The following is a 20,818-nucleotide window of genomic DNA, read 5'->3' as shown; positions in this document are numbered from 1 at the left end:
CTAGCTAGCTTGCTGCCACCTAGCCTCATTACTGGTTTACATGACAACATGGGAAGGTAGCTGCTAGCCAGCTAATACTTTCTAACTGGCGGATTTCATGACTGTGATTTATGCTGCCTTCAAGTGAACCTGGGAAGCTCATACCTCCATGTTGGGCATTCGTTACAATGACATATCACGCATTCAAGTGAGAAACAAAATACGGAAGAAGCCTAATGTAAACAAATACACAATGAACGACAGAAAAAGCCCTGTTTCTATTGTGAATAAACATAAGTGAATAAACCTGCATTACTTATACACAACATGCTGTATAGTATATGATTTATTATGCATGGTATCTAACAAATTAATAATTAATTTGCTTAAAACTAACTGGGAAGGTCATTAGTTGACTGTCATAAATTAATATTTTTGAAATAAAGTACAGAAGTTAAAGTAGTTTTGCAAAATCATTGCTTCCCATCATCTTTTATGTTGACATGCCCCTTCCAAAGTCCCAACTTGGAAACTCGGGCATCATCTAGTATTCCTAGTTTACCATTCATAAATACGACTTCGCTGGGTCATTCATGTGCTCGGAACTCGGAATTATGATTTTTCCGACTCCACTTGAAGGGCACATCGAATTCTGAGTTTCCCACTTTTAAGTACGACTTTGCTTGATCATTCATGTGCTTGGAATTCGTAATTATGATATTTCTGTCTCCACTTGAAGGGCACACCAGTTAACCAGTTGTGTGTATAATTTTGCCGAACCACTCGTGTTTTTAACGACTTGTACCTGATCCGATCGTCTAGATGTAGAACATCCCTTACAGAAATTGAGAGTTCACTGCAAATTTGCCACAAACTTGCCGCAAATTCACCACAGATAATTTTCATGTGCAAATGAGCTTTCAGCAAACTTGCAGCAAATTGTCCATTGTTGCCAAAGGTTTGCTGGAGGTTCACCACTACCGATGAAGAGCTGCAAACTTCTGGCCAACATTTGCGGCGAATCACAAGCTCATTTGCATGTGAAAATAACAAGCTGCAAATTTGCTGCTAGTTTAGATTTTTTGTAAGAGATAAGCTAAATATAAAAAATTACTCAAAAGTTTATTTTCGATATCCAATAAATTATTTAGTCTAAAAATATAATCTTACAAAAAATGTAGAGTTCTGGCAAACTAGCCACAAACTAGCTGCAAACTTGCCATAAATTTGCAGCAAATTTGCCACTCATTATTTTCACATGCAAATGAATGGTAGGGGTGAACCTCTGGCAAACTTTTTGGCAACAATGGACAATTTGTCACAAGTTTGCCGCAAAGCTCATTTGCTTGTGGAAATAATCAGTGGCGAATTTGTGGCAAGTTTGTGGATGAACTCTCGATTTTTGTAAGGGTCGGTATCGTTTTATTGCTCAGTCCTATATTGATGTCAAAGGCTGTGTGTCAAATATTTTGCCGCACTTTCATTGGTAGAAGCTAGCTAGCAAAACATTGATAATGCTAAAATGTTAACAAATAGTTTTTAATAATGTTAATCAATTTTTTTTTTACATTTGTATAATAAACAATTTTGGTACTGTGTTGGGTCGCTACTGTTAGGTCTTAAAGCAAAACCAGTTGAAAACTGCTGTTGCATTTGATACATGAAGTTTGAGACTGTTGTTATATCCCTGAAGGGACTCTCTTCACAATGGCTTTTTTTCCACAGAATTGTTTTTTGTTTGAAACAAAGCTGTAGAATAGGGGATACAGAGGTATTGAAATGAGATGACCGTGTTGAATTGGTCTACTTCTCACAAGCTTGAAAACTACAGCTTCTGTCTCAACAAAGCAGGGGTTGGAACAGTGAATTCAAAGGCTGTTATTTATTTACAATGGAAATGAATGGTGCCATTTTTTGGAGGGTTTAAAGGCAGAAATGTGAAGCATATCATTTTATAAAAGTACTTTGATTAATTATTTTGCTAAAACTTTTGCATTATTTGAGCTGTAAAGTTGTTTTAATCTACATTTTTACAGTAATTTTAGGGTTACAGTGTTACGTTGTCATGGCAACCCTTACAAAAATTGAGAGTTTACTGCAAACTTGCCGCAAATTCGCCACAGATAATTTTCACATGCAAATGAGCTTTGCGGCAAATTGTCCATTGTTGCCAAAGGTTTGCCCCTACCGGTGAAGAGCTGCAAAATTCTTGCAAACATTTGCGGTGAATCACAAGCTCATTTGCATGTGAAAATAACGAGTGGCAAATTTGCAGCAAATTTGTGTCAAGTTTGCGGCTAGTTTCGATTTTTGTAAGGGAACTAAGTTGTAAAAATTGGACATAACTTTACACAGAAAAAGGTTAGTAATGATTTTATGACTGTAAAATCATGTTAACACGCATATTGTTATCTTGTGGCTATACTTTTGAAACAGTGAGTATTTTAACGTTTACGGATTGGCCCCATATTTCACTTCAATTGTAAGTGTCTCACTGTAACCCAAGTTTCATTTTTTAAAGGTGGTACTCAACATTATGTCACAACTGTCGATTTAGCTTAACTTGTGTGAACTGGAATATTCCTTTAAAAAGCCAGTTTTGAGAACTTGTGTTGAACTTGGTCTCAGATTAGCTAACATGCTAAAGCTAGCAACAACAACAAATGAGAGGATGTGTTTTAAATTTAATTTCCCTCATTTGAAAAATCACAAATGTTTCTGTGTGGTAGAAAAAAAAAAGTTCCATGTGAGATGATACTACCTTTCAAAAATTCTTTCACTAGAATGCTGAGCACGCAGTTATAGTATAATTAGAGACATGGAAAACTGGAAATGCACAGTATTTATGTCACTATCTTATTGGGGGAGGGTAAGGAGAGCTAACATAACAGCCAAATTGTGAATGATTCTGATGGCTCTTCTAAAGAACAGCATCGAGCCCCCAGTGTTTTTTATATTAGGAAGTTTTGCTGTCTAGGCCATTTTGTGGTTAATGCCTGGAGGGTCTGACCTTGACAGTTGACAGTTCAGTACGGCTGTGTGGCTTCTGCATAGTCATCGAAGTGAAATGAAATTATAAGGCTTCTGAGCTGTATCTCAGTGCTTATTAACCATTACTTTATACAGTCATCTTGTCACCTTTCACCCTTTAAAAGACTGACAGGACAATTTGGAGGATCGTACTAATTTACATATACACACGCACGCACATGGAAGTAGATGGCAGAATTGGAGGTTTAGGTGGATTTAATGGAACTATACCTTTAAATACAGTGGCAGTCCAGTCAGTAGACAAGACTGCAGGCTCATTACACAGCAAAGCAACAGTAATTCTGTAATGATGCTTGTCTGCAACAGCTTCATTATGGGCAAGCTCAGTGTCTATGAACTATATAAGCTGTTTGAAGCACATTGGAATAGCAAACTGAAGACACTGAAATGAAGACCTGGCTCATTTAATTACACAACACTGAGAAGGGTGTGTGCATTACCCACCCACCCATGACCGCAATGCATACTTCCTGTGTTACATGATCTTTACTGCAGGCACAGATATGGGCCAGAGCTGAATTGAAGCACACAGGGTGAATGTCAACAGCTGTGAGTGTGTGACCTTTGACCTCTGTGCTGGATTGGAAGACAGTCGCTGGACATGGCTTTGGAAATGTTTGTGGCTTGAATGTGTAGAGACGGTTTGATTTATGACATCTGAGCCACAATACTACTGAGGTACACATCTTTTTGACACATTATCTTTGCATGCTGTGTCACATATACCTTATTTTCCAGAATATAGCCTAAGTCGCATTTCGACTAAGAGCCCCGCCCCTTTACGTGCGCAGTTGGCCTATACAAGCGGGTGTGCAAACATAATTTCTTCCTTCAAGACAGCAACATCATCTCTCGTCTTGAAAGCCCTCCTTTCTTCGCCGTCGAGATACACTTTTTCAGTGGACAGGATCTTCTCTGCAGACGTGGACAGGACGACTCATCGCCTGTACCACTCAGCGCATGCAGTGAGAAGACTCACCCCTCCCCTGCAGTGTTCCTGGCGAAGATTCTCTCCGCCTCTCCATCGAAGACGCTTCTCGGTGAATGTGTTCTTTGCTTCAGACGCTCGCTGTTGAACAATGCAGTGCTTCAGTGAGACACCCCCGCTTCCTGCAGCATTCCGGCAGGAGATATTGTATCCTTTTCGTATATATGTATTAATATGTTGATGTATCACAAAGAGCCGTTTGCGTGCAACACGTCTTTTTCAAGATGCCGTTCCGCTAGTGTTCCACATGCGAGTGACATGTTCCACTGTCAGATGAACATGAGAGCTACGTTTGCTGCCTGGGCCACGCCAACGCCGAAGCGGCTCTCATAGAGACAGACTGCCCTCACTGCGAGCACAAGAGTCTCCGGACGCTCCGCTCAAGGATTGCCCTCCTTCTGAGGGACATTCCCACCTCCCGCACCCTCCCACCCACCTCCTCTGTGTTAGATCCCGAGGGTTCACACAGGGAGGCAAGGCGGGGCCGTGAGGTTGAGTTGGATTAAGTCAAGGAAGATCCTGCACCGGCGCAAGCCCCGCGATCCACTCGATCTTCCAATGTAGCGTCCACGCCAGTACAGTATACGCATGATGAGCTCTGGCCCTCTATCGGAGCACACGGCCTTAACAGGTTGGCAGTTCTGATGATGGAGATGACGTCATGACCCTCACAGCATCAAATATGAGCAAGTGGTCCATGGAGGATGTCGCCGTCCCTTCCCCGAGTGAGGGTGAGGAGCGTGCGCATGCCACTGATAAGAACTGATTAGCGTCCCTTCGAAGGTGGTTGAGGAGCTCTGTTTACAGTGGTCCCCTTCAGTTGAGCCGGAAATATCTTGCCTGGATGAGTGGTCCTGCAGTCCGGCCGCCGTCAAAAGACTGCATCTCAAAGGGCAGTGCCATTTTTCCTGGAGATCCGGCTTGCGTGTTAACATACCTCATTAAGTGTTAGCCTTAGAGTCGGAGGATTGCAGTTCTAAACCAGCCGTCGACTCAAGCTGATACGTGCCATGACAGAGTCATGGATGTGACACGAATTTTCGTGGTTGCCTCAAGATGGTGCTGTGGGTCACAAAAAGTCACCAATGACTAAGTCTGATGACTAACCGCTCTATTTTCAGACACCCTATGGAGAACCCCACCCCCGCTGCTCCGGCTCCGCCAAAGACAGCCGAGCCATCGAATAGTCTCTGTGTTGTGTTCAAATAGAGAATGTTCTCGCAAGAAACAGAAATGCATTCGCTGCGAGATGCACACATTCACACGTTACTCATCCCTGACGGGTAAGCTGTGATGGTAGACAAGTGTGTTCCTTTGTGTTGTGTTCACATAAACAATTTTTTCACACAATAGAGAAAGCGCTGCACGTGCCCGACACCCACGCACATTTACACGCTGTTCACTTCCCCTCCTCGCCTGAGTTCGCCGGGAGATTGCATGTGTGTTGTTTCTGTGTGATGATTTTATCACATGAATGAGAAAGCACTGGTTGCATCTGCTTGTGCTGCACATGCTCGACACACATACACATTTACATGCTGTTCACTCCCCCTCCTCGCCGGAGTTCTCTGGGAGATTGCATGTGTTATTTGTGTTATTTCTGTGTGACATAAACAATCTGCTCGCACTGCACCAGCTCGAGATGCATGCACATTTACACACCGTTTACTTCCCCTCCTCATTTGAGTTTGTTGGGAGATTATATGTGTTGTTTCTGTGTGTGATTTTCACATAAACAATCTGCTCACGCAATAAAGTGCTTGTTGCGTCTGCTCGCGCTGCACATGCCCGACACACATGCACATTTAAGCACTGTTCACTTCTCCTCCTCGCCTGAGTTCGCCGGGAGATTGCATGTGTGTTGTTTCTGTGTGATGATTTTATCACATGAATGAGAAAGCACTGGTTGCATCTGCTCGTGCTGCACATGCTCGACACGCATGTATTTACACGCTGTTCACTTCCCCTCCTCGCCTGAGTTCGCCGAGAGATTGCATGTGTGTTGTTTCTGTGTGATGATTTTATCACATGAATGAGAAAGCACTGGTTGCATCTGCTTGTGCTGCACATGCTCGACACACATACACATTTACATGCTGTTCACTCCCCCTCCTCGCCGGAGTTCTCTGGGAGATTGCATGTGTTATTTGTGTTATTTCTGTGTGACATAAACAATCTGCTCGCACTGCACCAGCTCGAGATGCATGCACATTTACACACCGTTTACTTCCCCTCCTCATTTGAGTTTGTTGGGAGATTATATGTGTTGTTTGTGTATGTGATTTTCACATAAACAATCTGCAATAAAGTGCTTGTTGCGTCTGCTCGTGCTGCACATGCTCGACACACATGCACATTTAAGCACTGTTCGCTTCCCCTCCCTGCTGGTGTTCACCAGGAGGCTTCACACAGGCTATTTCTGAGTAGTGTGTTCACATAAACTATGATTTCATAAAAATCAGAAATGTGCTAGTAGCAAATATTGAGACACACACATTCATACGCTGCTCATTCCCTGCTGTAGGTCACTGAGATGATGCACAAATGTGTTTTTGTTTGTTGTGTTCACACAACCAATGTTCTCACACAAAATAGAAAGCGCTTGTTACAAGAGACACACACACATACTCACATGCTGCTTATTCCCCGACCAGAGTTTGCCGGGATGATACACAAATATGTTTTGTGTGTGGTGTTCTCATAATAATTTTCTCACATAAAAGAGAAAGAATTCGCTTTGTGAGACGCACACACATCACATGCTGTTCACTCCCTGCCAGAGTTTGCTGGGATGTTGCATGAAATGGTGTTTCTGTGTGATGTGTTAAATAAAGAATGATTCTTAAAAAAAATAAAAAATAAAAAACGCTCGTGATGCCTTCACGAGACACACAAACATTCTAATTTCTCTCTGCCGGAGTTCGTTGGGGCAAGGATATTACACAGAATGTTGCTTCTGTGTGTTGTGTTTAAATAAAGGTGTGGCATACACAAAGGTTCTACAGCCGATGTCTGCCATTCCGGAGTAAGACGGCAGGCTTCGGTCCATTTTAGATCCGAGACAGATCTTACGCCGCATCTGCCCTCGGGCTGATTTACATCAGTAGTACACTTTCATGTACAAGTTGCTCCTTGTCTCAGGCTGTTTTGAGATTCGCATTAGAGGGAACAGCTTATTAATTAAGAGTCCTTTCCTTGGCTCTCCACACTCTCGAAGTGTATCGATGCAGCACTCGCTCTGTTGAAGCTGAGCGGTGTGCGCATTTTGAACTACCTCTATGATTGGCTATTATGAGCCCGATCAGAGTCTCTGTTGTGTGAGCACGGGAGTTTACTACTCTGAGGCCCAGGCTGTACAAATGGCAGTCAAACTGGGCGAAAAGCATCCGCCATTGCACAGTTAGGCCTTTTACATAAGACCTCTCCAACGCTGGCAGCACTTCTGGCACTGGTGCGCATGTGCATTGGCATAACTCGCCACTGTCTGGCTGCTCTAGCACCTTGGACAGCACCAACCTTTTAACAGCATCATGCTGGGCCAGGTCTTCTGGCAAAAGGTGGTAATCACGGATGCGTTCAGCACAGGCTGAGGCGCACTGTGCGACGGGTGCCCAGCCTTCGGAACCTAGCACTTCAGTCTTCTGGAAATACTAGCTGTCTCTTAGCCTTGGAGGCATTGCATTCAGAGGTAGCGAATTGCCTCATTCTGATTCGATTGGACAATATGACAGTGGTAGCTTACATAAATGCTGTGGCCCGCTGGGGTGATTGTCATTCTGCAAACTACAGCGCTTTCCGCGAGATGCCTGTATGCGCTAAGTGGCGTGTGTTTACAAATTGGTGCTCTTCACATGGTGTAGACTCAGTGAACTGCTCCATAGCTGAGATCCTCGCTTTACTCCAAGAGCGGCTGGATGCAGATCTTACCACATTGACGCTTAGTTAGCAACTATGTCAGCATACCACGTCCCGGAGTCTGGCTCCTTCATGGGCAGACATGTTCTATTTTTCAGTTCCTCAAGGGAGCGAGGCGCCTAAACCCCCTCGCCCTGCTACAGTCCCAACTTGGGATTTAAACCTGGTGCTGAAGGTGCTGACAAGCCCCTCAGTTCGAACCATTGGAATTTGTTGAGTTTCATGTGCTTTTTCTAAGACTGCACTCCTATTGACTCTGGCATAAGTTAAAAGGGTGGGTGATATGCAGGCGCTGTCGGTTGACAGCTCATGCCTGGTATTTGGGCTGGGTCTTTCAAAAGCCACCGTCAACCCAGAAAGACTATGTGCCTAAGGTTCTATCCACGCCCTTCGAGGCTCAAGTGGTCCACCAAAAAGCCTTCTTTCTCCCACCGTTTAATTCGGATGAGGAGCAGTCGATGCATTTGTTTGTTATTCCCTGTGCGGGCATTACACATCTGACAGCCAGATTAGGCTGTCAGATCAGCTCTTTGTTTGTTATGGAGGAAGCACAAAAGGCATGTCCAAGCAAAGGTTCTCTCACTGGATCGTTGATGCGAGTGCCCTCGCTTATGAATCACAGGGCGTGAGATGCCCATTTGGTGTGAAAGTGCATTCAACTAGAGGTATGGCCTCTTCACGGGCAGGACATATGCTTTGCAGCAGGTTGGTCATCAAAAACACTACGTGGCATCCATCTATTCCAAAGTCCTCTCCGCCTAGAGCGCTTATTGTTCCAACACTCAGCAGGTTAGCCTAGGCCCTTTTATTATGGGCGGGCTACCTGATATAAGTATATTTTGGTACATCCACCTGTATATAGGCTGTTGTTGAAATTACCTGCCTTAGAAGTCACAAGCACTCCCAATAAGGAATACATTTATTTTCCCAATCTTTGGTTGTGAAGGGTTTAAATTTAGATTGTGTGTATTTATATGGTTCATATAGATTCCCAGACTGAGATTAACTTCCATCTGGTTTTCACCATGTGGGGTTATTCATTAATTCATACACTTGAAGGTATGTCTTTAATATGTCACCATCCTGTAGGCCTGTGACTCCCTATTCTTTTTCAGGTGTGAACTGAATCGATAGGGAATGTCTCCAGTTACACATGTAACCTCGGTTCCCTGAGATGAAGGGAACGAGACATTGCAAAACCTGGCCGCACTATTACTTCTGAGTTTAGAGGTACAAACGATGCGTTCTTGTCCTTCAGTCAGAAAATTCTGAAGAAATGGTGTTGGTGCACCGGCTTATATAGGCCAACTGCGCACCTAAAGGAGCGGAGCTCAAACACCATTGCCAATCATAAGATTGCCGTTATTATACAATGGCTTCAACAAGGTCATTGGACAAGGAATTCCCCAAAAGCATTTACCGCACTGTTTCGATCCCATCATCTCAGGGAACCGAGGTTACGTGTGCAGCCGGAGAAGTTTTCCCGGTCTCATCAGGCAAACCCCAAACTAATTCCAAATCTCGTTACATGAATTGTGTTTTTTAAAAAGCTTCTCACTCTCCAAAGTTGTATTTAAATCATATTATGCATTAGGAGACACAACCACCAAATTAAGATGCTGGAATTGAGACGTGTGTGTGTGTTTGAAGCATGGGAAAACCACACATTGAAAAACATATAAGGGGCAAATTCTAAACAGCATTTTGTGCTCTTAAAAGGCACTGCGTGAAGGGGACGCCACTCGAAAAGACTACATTTTTAATGTTATTGCAGACATAGGTCTGATTCAAATGAAAGTTTTAGCGAAAATGATATTTACTAACGTGCATACAACATAACTTATGGTACTACCATATTAATGGTACTACCGTTTAAAAAATACTGATACTACTGTAGCACCGGTATACCGTGCAACCCTAGTAGCTAGAGGATGACAGTTTCTGTACTGATTGTAGTTTGCTGTCTGTCTCTTACATGGTTAGCTTACTTCGTTATCTACACCCTCTTAAGCTGGACGATATATCAAATTTCCATGATAAAGCCCCGTTCACACGATGACACTAGTCCCTGTACTGTCGCTAGTGGGCGTTCTTACTGCTGATCACGCTAACGTTATTTGTGGACTCATGAACGTGCATAGGAGAGCTGGGCGGTAGTGAAACTTTTTGGTGGACTGAATTTTTGCTTTGTTTCTCACTCAAAGCGATTGTATCTTTGGGTAAACTATCCCTTTAAGACAGAGATGTTTTAACCGTGTCTCTGATTTAAACCTCAGAATCAAAAAAGCATTAGAGTTGGCTCAATTAATTTCTGAGAAGCAGTCACACTGTGGTTTCAATGAATTGATTCATAACTCTGATCCAACGATTAGTTTGCGTCATCATTCAAAAATGTTCACAGACACTTAATTCCCTGTGGCATTTTTCAAATATTAAAATGTTTTTGTTAAAAATAATGTATTTGGATAGCTCTAAAATTTGTTTTATTACTATATGTTGTCATATAAATTATTAGATTTTTACCTTAATGTACTGCTTGCATTAAAAAGTTTTAATATTGGCAATAGTGGCTGTTTAATTTGTTAGAGCAGATACCTAAATATTAAGATATATATCAAATATTATTATTGAAAAGTAATAAATGTAAAACAAAATATCGATACATCACTATATCGGCCAGCCAAAACACCCTCTTGAGCTGATAACGATACACTGCCCTGGTTTAACCAATAGACTTTTGCCTAATACTTTTTGGTCAATACTGCCTCTGATTAGGGGTAAGGGTTATTTCTGGGTCTTTTTTTCTGTCAATCACACATAGAGAAGGGTAAATGAGATACATGTTTTATAGCCACTTTAATGTGTTGATTATGGCCCATCAATCTTGTCTTTGTCATTGAGAAAACAGACTGCCCACAGAGAGCATAGATAGTCCACACTACTCTCTGTAAACTGAATGGTCCAGTGTGCATATGTGAATAATAGATGGTCAGCAACTGTTTTATTCATTAATGTTTCTAATGGTCACTGTCTGTTGGCCCTCAGCTGTCATGCCCACTGTATGCTGGTGCGTTTGGGTCTGTAGAAATTTCTTCAGTCCGTATTAATGGGTTGTGTTGGGCCAAAGTCTGGGTTCAGTCTAATTTGTTGATCCATGAGTCTCTTATGGTCAGCAGCAAGATAATGACAATCAGTGAGCTGTTGAAGTAGGATGACTGGTTGTTGAAACGTGTTACTTATTGATTCAGTTTAGGACCCTTTACTGTGTTTAAGATCTATGCATACTGTTCATCCTGAATGCCTTTAAAAGTCCGTCCGTCCGTCCGTCTGTCCATCCATCCATCCATCCATTGATCGTATGAGTCTCAGCTCATAGGTAAATTGGCCTAAGAAAACAATGTTGCAGATAACCAGATCATTCAGATAACTGAATGAATCAAATATAAATGGAATGCTTGTGATTTAGAGTGGCAGTTTGCGTCACTACATGCAGGTCTACAGTACAGTATTTTGGTTGGTGTGTGTGAGTCAGTGCTGAATGCATGAGTCACAGTTAGATGCTACCAGTTCTGCTGAGAGCAGCCTCCTGCAAAGAGATTTCTTACATTCACAGCACGCACACACAGGAAATGAGAGATGGATTGAGAAAGGAAATGATACCTCCTCTCCAAGACAGCTGTGCAAATTTAGCACTGCCCTAAGTCAGTGTGTGTGTGTGTGTGTGTGTGTCTGTTTGTGTTTACAGAACGAGGACAAGGTCTTTTGTTGTAAAGCTGCGTGATTTAAGCAGGTATCCCAATGCATTACTTTTCACGTAAAACCCAACTACGAAAGATTGTTTTCTCTATGTGCTTGTTAAGGATTAAAGATGAAGTATGTAATTTCTGCACCACTAGAATCACCAAATGGAATTGCAAAAATAATGACCATTTTCAAACAGATTTTTGGAGAAGTTTTTCCTTTATCAATAGTCAAACAGATAGTCTCATGGTTGCCCCATACTCATGCAATTGGTAGAGTCAGTTTTGTTGTGTTTCGCTGGTTCGTATCCTCAAACAAACAGAACAGTGTCTACACATTTTGGGGGAACTTGTGATGTGCCACAAATGTTTGCTAGAAGTTTGCAGCTCTTCACCACTAGTGGTAAACATCCAGCAAACTTTGAGCAACAATGGGCAATTTGCCGCAAGTTTGCCGCAAAGCTCATTTGTGTGTGAAAATTATCAGTGGCGAATTTGCGGCAAGTTTGCGGCAAATTTGCTATGAACTCTCGATTTTTGTAAGGGTGCTTACTTAGAGCTGTCTGGCATATTAAGCTAAGTTTGGAGAAATATATACAAGCCACAACATTAAAACCACCTGCCTAATATTGTGAAGGTCCCCCTCGTGCCGCCAAAACAGCGCCAACCCACAGAAATACTCAAACCAGCCCATCTGGCACCAACAATCATGCCGCGGTCCAAATCACTGAGATCACATTTTTTCCCCCATTCTGATGGCAAATTTTTGGAGTAATATCAAACAGGTTTTTTCAGTCCGTCTTGAAACAAAGTTGTGTTTACAAGTGTGACGAGGAGGACGAGTGAGTGCGCACGGCCGGCCCCCAGTCGGGCTAATTAGCTGAGGAGAGGGATAAAGCAGATCTGGATGCAGCAGTTCGGGAGAGAGAGAGCCACACGCAGCTGCCGTGTGTGTATTTGTTTGTGTCTTTTTAAGTTTTCATTAAACATTATTAAGACTGTTCAGCCGATTCCCGCTGCCTCCTTGCCCATTTTAAACCCTGTTACATTGGTCCCGAAACACGGGAAGGAGGAGGGATGCGCTGTCGTGGAGTCTTGCCACTGCCGTCCGCTGATAGAGCAGCCTTTCGAGAAACGGCCGCCATATGCGAGGGGAGAAGGGGCTCGCTGCCGTCCGCCTGGAGCAGTGGAGCCGCTGCCAGGGGCGGAGTGGCTCACTACCGGCCGCCAGAACGCGGAGGGTCATTCCATCCGCCAGGGGTCGGAGGACTCGCTCCAGTCCGCCCGGGGAGGAGTGGCTGTCGTCCGCCAGAGGGTGGAGTGGTCGAGGACCAGACGATGGTGTGTCTGGAACCGATGAACAATTTTTTTCTCTCTCTCCTCTCTTTCTCTCACTGTCACTCCGTCTCGCTCTTTCCCTCTCCCCATTTCCCTCCCCTTGTCTCCCTCCCACGTCTCGAGAGGGGCGGGGAAACCTGCTGGCAGGCGCAGCCGGAAGGGCAACGCCCCCCTTCCTCGTGGGCTCCCCGGCCTGAGGCAAAGGAGGGAGTAGTGTGACGAGGAGGATTCAATCTATTCCTGATTCAATATATATTGCGATTCTGTTAGTATTGCAATTTGATGTTATATATCTGCTATTGAGATAAGAAAAATAAAGATGTTTTCCCTTTGAATTGTTTATTTTTTGTAACCCATTGTATTTTTTCTTTTCTTGTTTTACTAAATTTACTGCTAAGGCTATGTTCAGACTGCAGGCAAATCGGATTTTTTCTTAAATCAGATCTTTTCAGGCAGACTGTCCGCACTATTAATTGCAAGTGATAAAATCAGATTTGCGCGTTCAGACATAACCAACCTATCTGCATGGGTTGCTTTGGGAACGACGTAGGCGTACCCACGTGACAATGCTTTCAAAACAGATGCGGAAAAATGGAGGTGCATCATCTCGCTCTCCAAATAAGCGCCCTGTCCAGTCGCGGTGCAGAACTCCTCCGTCGCACAAGAAAAACTCAGCGACGGAGGAGACTGGTAAATATTGACGTCATCGTTGTGTGTCGCGTTAAGAGTGACGCAAAAGATCATTTGAAATCCGATTTGAGCAGCCAGAGCGTCCAGACTGAGATGCATCTGAAAAAAATAATATTTCAGTCGCATTTGAAACCACCTCCCGATGTGGTGTGAATCAGATTCGGAAAAATCAGATTTTTAGTGGCAGTCTGAACAAGGCCTAAGATTTCTCTCAAAACAAAACTTAATATCTTATGCTTTTTGCTTGTCAAGTAAATGTATCTTGTTTTAAGAAATTATAAATGTATCTTGTTTAGATATTTTAACTGGAATATAAGACAAAATAATTGATGATTTATGTTCATGTGACCAAACCTGAAGTGTTTCATAGGGATATATGGATGCTCAGTACAGCCCTTTTAACCGGGTAACTAACAGATATTCAATAAATAAATAGGATAAAAACTATAACGTCTTATCACACAAAACTATCAAAAGTAGAAAAGTTAGAAACAAGAAAATCTTCAATACAGAGCGGCACTAAACAGCTTATGCGCGGAATAATGCACTTTAGGCACCGGAGCTAAAAGTCATAGAGCAATCCTCGCTTTGCTTTCAGAGTGCATAGCTGTTCGATTATAAATATTGCAGGGGCGTAACATGTAGCTCACAGCATCCAACAGTTTGGTCAGCCTTTTTTTTTTGTTTACTGCAACTATTTATTTTATTTGCTGGCAGTGTCAGGCAGAATCTGCTGAACGACTCTCCACAACACCTCACAAATAAGATTATGCATAATAACAGGAACACAGCAGAGGATGACAGTGAACAAGCGGCGCTTTATGGCTGTAGCAGCGGTGCATTAAAGGACTAAACGCAAAGAATTAAAGAGACAAAACTTCTCAGAGAGAAAACCTGTTTGTGTGGAACTCTCATCAAATATAGCTTCCTGTATCTATCTATCATTAGATTAGCATATTAAGCAATACTTCTATCTTTTAAATTAAATTAGAATAAAAATTGTTTCAACTGTCAGTGAGAATGACACAGTCACTAATCCAGCTTCTGGGTAACACAAAAACTACCCAACAATGAGTAAACATCCCAATAAAATGACCCAACAAGCTCAACCCAGCGTTTGGGTTGAAAAAAGGCTGTTGTATTATTTTTACTGCAATTTATTTTTAGATAGACCTAAATAGCTCCTAAATGGCACATATGAAAAAAATGAACTGTGATTGGGCGCTTAAATAATGATCAGCTAGTCTATTCCTATCTAAGTGTCTAATTCTTGGTCAGAATAAGCTGCAATGTGGAGCAGACTCTATGCTGATAGTCAAAAGTGTGACTCTGTGTGACTACTGTCTTGGCAGCACTGGTCTGAGATCAGCACCGCACTGTTTGATAGTTTCATCGCTGTGCCCTTGAGTATTGGAAACATAGCTGTAATTTGAACTTAGTGTCCCATTTGAACAGTACTACTGAACTGTACAGTAGTGAAATGACATGTGAGACACACGCAGAAGAAACCTGAGCAGTGCATGCTGAGATACAGAGTTCACATCACAATAGAGATGCGCACAAACACTGTCACACACCGTGCATTCAAGGCAATGGCCTGTTCTCTTCTCTTCCATTTAACTGTCCCTCTCGCTACAGAATGAGGCCACACACACATATAGAGAATAATTTTTTTTTTGGTGAACTATCCTTTTAAGAAGCCTCAGATTTGAGTACAATCCAGCCCCTTAGCAATTCTTGTAAACATGATAGTGGAGGGATATTTATAGACACTCTTACATCAGTGTTCTCAGCAGTGGCCAGTTTACTTAAGACTGCACCGCACCTCATCCCAGGGCACTGTGTGTTTGCAGTGAGGGCATAGGCGTTGCTTCTTTTTTGTTTCGTTTTTTTCTTTTTTTCTTTTTTTTTTTTTATAATTGCCATTTTCTGGCTGTGTGTTTATGTGTGTGTTCATTGGCATCACTTTGTTGTGAAAAGTGGTTGGGACAGTTAATGAATTGGGGGCCTGGCTTTGATGTCATGTAAATAGTATTGTAAATAATTGCAATAGCACACTAAATGCCTTATTTTCTATTAAAGGGGTAATGTTTGAAAATCTACGTGTGTGGATCAGTTTATGCTTAGATTATTTATGACCTCACCCCGATAAAAGAAAGCCATTTAATGCAGTTACATGACCACGCACGTTGTCTGCTTATTAAGCATAACTGATCTAAGATTGTGCATGTATACACCAAGAATGTGTATTTCTGCAAGAAATTATTTCATTTTTTATATCAAGGTATTATATTATTTAACGTTTTTACTAGTGCAAATGTAATTACTGATATTAGAAATTAGCAATTTCACTACTTGTAGTTCCATCAACGATATCATTCATTAGCATCTTAATTAGTGAAACTGTATTATTTATATCAAGAATCGGGGTCGACTGATAGGGAATTTTGCCGATACGATAACTAAGGTGGTGGAAAAGGCCAATTACCGATTAATCGGCCGATAGTTTTAAAATATATATATATATTTATAACATTTTAAAAATGTTTTTTAGTCTTTACTTACTGTGTCGGGTACAGACATAGAGGATACATGAGTCCAAAAAGAAGACAATTCTAAATGCCAATTCCAAAATAATAATATTTCCAAAATAAATAAAGAAGTAGAATAATAACAATAAGAACCAGACATGTTTTAGATTTGGTGCATAAAGTGCAACTTTTAACTATAAATAAGCCCGAAACACACCAATGACCCTTATTTTAAATGATGGAGACTTGGCTCCGTTACAAAACTCTATATTAAGGTATTTACCAAATTAAGCTTTTTAATAGCCAATATATTTCACCAGATGAGGTGTTCCGTATACTGTATATTTATTACGTTTTTATTATTATTATTATTCACAAGATATAAAGTTGGAGACAGATATAACAAATCCCCACAAGGTGTCTCTAACGGTTTTTATTTCACCTCTAGGGGCCGCTGTTATACTGTTGAACGGGAAAAAAATATCTGCAACTATCGGCATACATTTTTGCCGATAACCGATAGTTCCAAAAAGCAACAATCGGCACCGATTTATTGGTAAAACCGATATATTGGTCTACCTCTAATCTTGAATTCATATCCTGTACGTTATTAAATGTCTAAAGGGCTTGCGATAGCTCTGTGTGTTTGTGTGGTAATATGTTTCATATTGTCTTTGATTAATCTGCTTTAGCAGCAGGTTGAGTAAGCCTGTGTGTTGATGGTTTTCATGAAGCTATGTACTCTCGTTCAGACCGCTTATTGCTCTGCATAACTTAGTTTGGAAGCACTATTTGTGGCACAGACACACTATCTATGTGATGACTGGAGACCTAAACTGGAAACTGATAAACAGGGGATGTGACATTGCCATGCGCTGTGAGTCACCGACAGAATCTTTGCCCTCAACATAGATCTCTCTCTGACTCAAGCCGGCTCTCCTAAAGGATTTCTATTGGTTACAATCCATGTTGTCCTTGATGGCAACAAGCATTCAAATTCCTCCTGTTGTAAAACATCCCCGGAGGATAATGTTACAACCAGCACAGCATGCTTGACAGAAGGTGTGTGTTGTGGTATATGTACCTGTGACCTGTGTATGAAGTTCCAGCCTCAGACAGCACACTTATAAACTGTCCACAGACCATCAGATGCTTTTTGCACAGAAAATGGCAAGAGCTCTCTCAAAATGGCAACCTCTAATGTGTTTGGCTCATTTACACATTTTCCGCAGGTCTGGGTGCATAGACTTGTATCAGTGAGTGCTTCCAAGTAAGAACTAGTTGTTGGAATAGCTCAGTTCTATGAGGTTCATGGCCTCAAATCGTTGAAAGATATTTAACCGCTTAGTTTGAGACACTACACTCCTGCGCAGACATGGCGCAGTGGTTGAGCACGTGTGTCTAACGCAGTGGTTCTCAAACTTTTTCAGCGTGAGGCCCCCCTTGTGTAGGGTGCATCCCTTTGTGCCCCCCCCCCCAAAGAAAAATTCATGACACAAAACAAGCTCAAACTTACAATTTTAATTAAACCAAAAACATATTAAATTATACAGTGCTGGAACATCAGTTCTGTTTGTTGGTAGCCTTATTTCTCTGATGTTTGATTACACAGAATTTATGATCAATTCTATATTTCATAAAATGGAACAGATTGTCATAAAATAGAAATAGTATTGTGTTGAAACTGATACTTTCAGAAAAATTTGTTTTGGAAAAGTGCAACAAAAGTGAATAATTTTGAACATTAATTTACTATTTCCATAGTAGATGAATATTGAACATTTAATTTACGTACAGTTAATCAGAATTTGCATTAAACCCGTTACATTTTGATGTGGTAATAAAATAAGCTTTTTTTAAGCACTGTAGTAAAATGTCAGTGGCTCAGTGGTTTTGTTTGCAACTTGGACTGCGTATCTGAAGTTTTTTTTTTTCTTCCATAAAACAAACAATGTCTACTCCAAAAACTCAAATAGCTTTAAAATATAATTTAAAAGAAATTATGCAATACAGGAACATCAATTTAATAACAACTACTGTACAAAAGCGCACAGTCTCTCTTAGTGGGAAGGGTGAGACTGTCTTTCTTTGCAGAGCTTATCAATTCTGGGTGTTTTTGGTGACAGGCAAATTCTCAAGTCATCTTCCACATTAAGCCATGCCCTATATTTTGTCTTTATTGCCATCATGGCTGAGAAAGATGTCTCACAAAGATATGTGGTTGGGAAAGGCAACAGTATTCTCATGGCCTGAAGAGCAACCTCCTTTTACTCCTTTTCAACCATGGGCCAAAATTTCGCTGGGATCTGCTGATTAAATCTCATCCTGAGAGTGCGATAACTGGATAATTCCAAAAGTTCATCCTCAGTCTTTCCGCTGAGGCCACTGGCCATAACATCACAAGAAAAGGGATCATGCAACTGCTTCACGCTGCAACCCCCCCAATGTTCAAGACAAATCTACGCCCTTGGTTGAGACTACTAAAAATGTCTGCAAGGTAGGCCAGTTTTGCCATCCACTGTTGGTCGGAAAAGAACAGTGCCAGGTCAGGTTTATGTGCTTTCAATAAGTAATGGAGCTCATGCCTCAATTCTAACACTCATTCCAAAACTTTCCCACATGAGAGCCACCGCACCTCCGAATGGAACAGTAGCCGAGCATGAGCTGCCCCCATCTCCGTGCATGGTTTTGCGAAGAGACGTGACTTCAGTGGTCTTGACTTAAAGTGCACAGCTGCTAATACTGCTTCCAACACATCATGCAGGTCAGATGCCATTGATTTTGATGCAAGTGCTTGATGATGAAGCATACAGTGAGTGGCTACGATCTTTGGATTTACGGCTTGAATACGGGTGACAACTCCACTCTTGTGCCCAGTCATTGCTGCCGCACCATCAGTGCAAACAGACACACATTTTTCCCAGCTCAGATGTTCTTCTACCATGAAAGTTTCCAACATTTTGAAAATTTCCTCACCCGTAGCTCTCCCCTCGAGTTCTTTGGAAAATAAAATATCTTCCAAAATTTTACCATCCCATGAATATTGAACGTACACTAACAACTGCGCTGCTAACGTCAGTGCATTCATCAAGCTGAAGTGCGAACTGCTCACACAATTGCAGTCTTTCAGTCAGTTGAGATTTCACATCAAAAGAGAGGTCCTTGATCCGTCTGCCTACTGTATTGTTGGACAGTGGTATAGATTTAATCTTGTTTACGGCCTCCTCCCCGACCATCACTCTGCACATATCCACTGCTGCTGGAAGTATTAATTCCTCCCCAGTCGTGTGCAGCTTTTTACATTTGGCTATTCGCAGGGCTGCAATATAAGATGCTTGCTGCGCTTTCTCGGGAATTGTCGTGATGTTAGTCAATCGTACCTTTTGCTTTACATATTCTTCTTTTCTTTCTCTGGAAAAAATCCTCACTTTTATTTGCATGCTCCGGATGAATTGTTGTGAGATGTCGATTGAGTTTATATGGTTTCAGCGCTTCAACGGATAAAATCTTCAAGCACAGTGTGCACTGTGGTCTGCCGTCTACATTCCACGAAGCCATATTTTATGTACGAGTCGTAAAATTTTTGCAATTTCGTTTTTTTTACGTTAGGCTCTTCTGTATTAACTTAATCAGCTAAGAGACTACATCCTCTATATAAAAACGGATCCATTTGAAATAGTCTTAGGTTTTACTAGCGTGTGGCTAACAGTACTGTACACTGTACAGTATATCAATGGATGTCTCTGTTTGGTGACGTTGCAGCTGAGTGTGCTGTGTATAATTGATTTAATTTATTAATATTTCTCATTTTTATGTACATCGTAGTTCAAAGGTTGACAGTCCCGTTGACATACAGGTAAAATTATTATTTTTTAAATCATGTTCTAGAATTTCTATGCAGCGCCATCTGGTGGCCCCCAGTTTGAGAACCACTGGTCTAGCGCGTTTTTGCATATGAAAAAGCACAGATGGATGGAAAAACGTGTTCTGTGTGAACAGTTTGGTCTAACTTAATGCAAATTAGCTTAATCTATCTGGAATATGATTACACTGTGTGTTCACTGCCTGTTGCTCTGATAGCAGAAGGGAGGCAGTCGTCAAACCAGCCTTTATTAACCCTGGACAAAGGTTGCCTGTGTTCCTGTGATACTGTGTTACATTTCTTGAATCACAAATGAGATGGATTTTCCTCTCAGTAGCTCAACTGTGTTGTGTTTACAGATCTTAAGGCTGTTGGTTTTCTCTCTGCAGGTGGTTTTGCCATTGTATTTCTGGTGAGAACTCATCAGGGTCTCCGCTGTGCGCTGAAGAGGATGTATGTCAACAATGAACACGACCTTCAAGTGTGCAAGAGGGAGATTCAAATTATGGTGAGACATTCCCTTACATGGGTCTTTAAACCATCCAAAAAACGTGAAGTTGTGTTCCCTTGCTAAAAAAACACAGTATGGAGCAGTTAAGCTGGTGACCAGCTGAAATTCCCAGTAAAAACCTAACCTTATTGACCATTGTAACGAATGACTTTGTCACTTTGATGCTAATTTAGGCTTGTTACCCTTCAGTACTATTCCAGTTTACCTGCAACA

General features: G+C 41.7%; 1 protein-coding gene across 6 annotated transcripts in view; it reads left to right on the top strand.

The window, feature by feature from the left end:
- The window catches only part of LOC127424666 (AP2-associated protein kinase 1-like), a 93,545-nt gene that overhangs the window by 4,480 nt on the left and 68,247 nt on the right, over window positions 1-20,818 (top strand). For all 6 annotated transcript variants that reach the window (XM_051670031.1, XM_051670030.1, XM_051670028.1 and 3 more), the window contains exon 2: window positions 20,484-20,602. In XM_051670031.1, coding sequence (XP_051525991.1) covers window positions 20,484-20,602 — 119 coding nt within the window. The remainder of the gene's footprint in view (window positions 1-20,483; window positions 20,603-20,818) is intronic.

Source organism: Myxocyprinus asiaticus, chromosome 33 (assembly GCF_019703515.2).
Source record: "Myxocyprinus asiaticus isolate MX2 ecotype Aquarium Trade chromosome 33, UBuf_Myxa_2, whole genome shotgun sequence".
Lineage (NCBI taxonomy): Eukaryota > Metazoa > Chordata > Actinopteri > Cypriniformes > Catostomidae > Myxocyprinus > Myxocyprinus asiaticus.
Note: the sequence above shows the minus strand (reverse complement) of the source record. Positions and strands in the feature narration are given on the sequence as shown.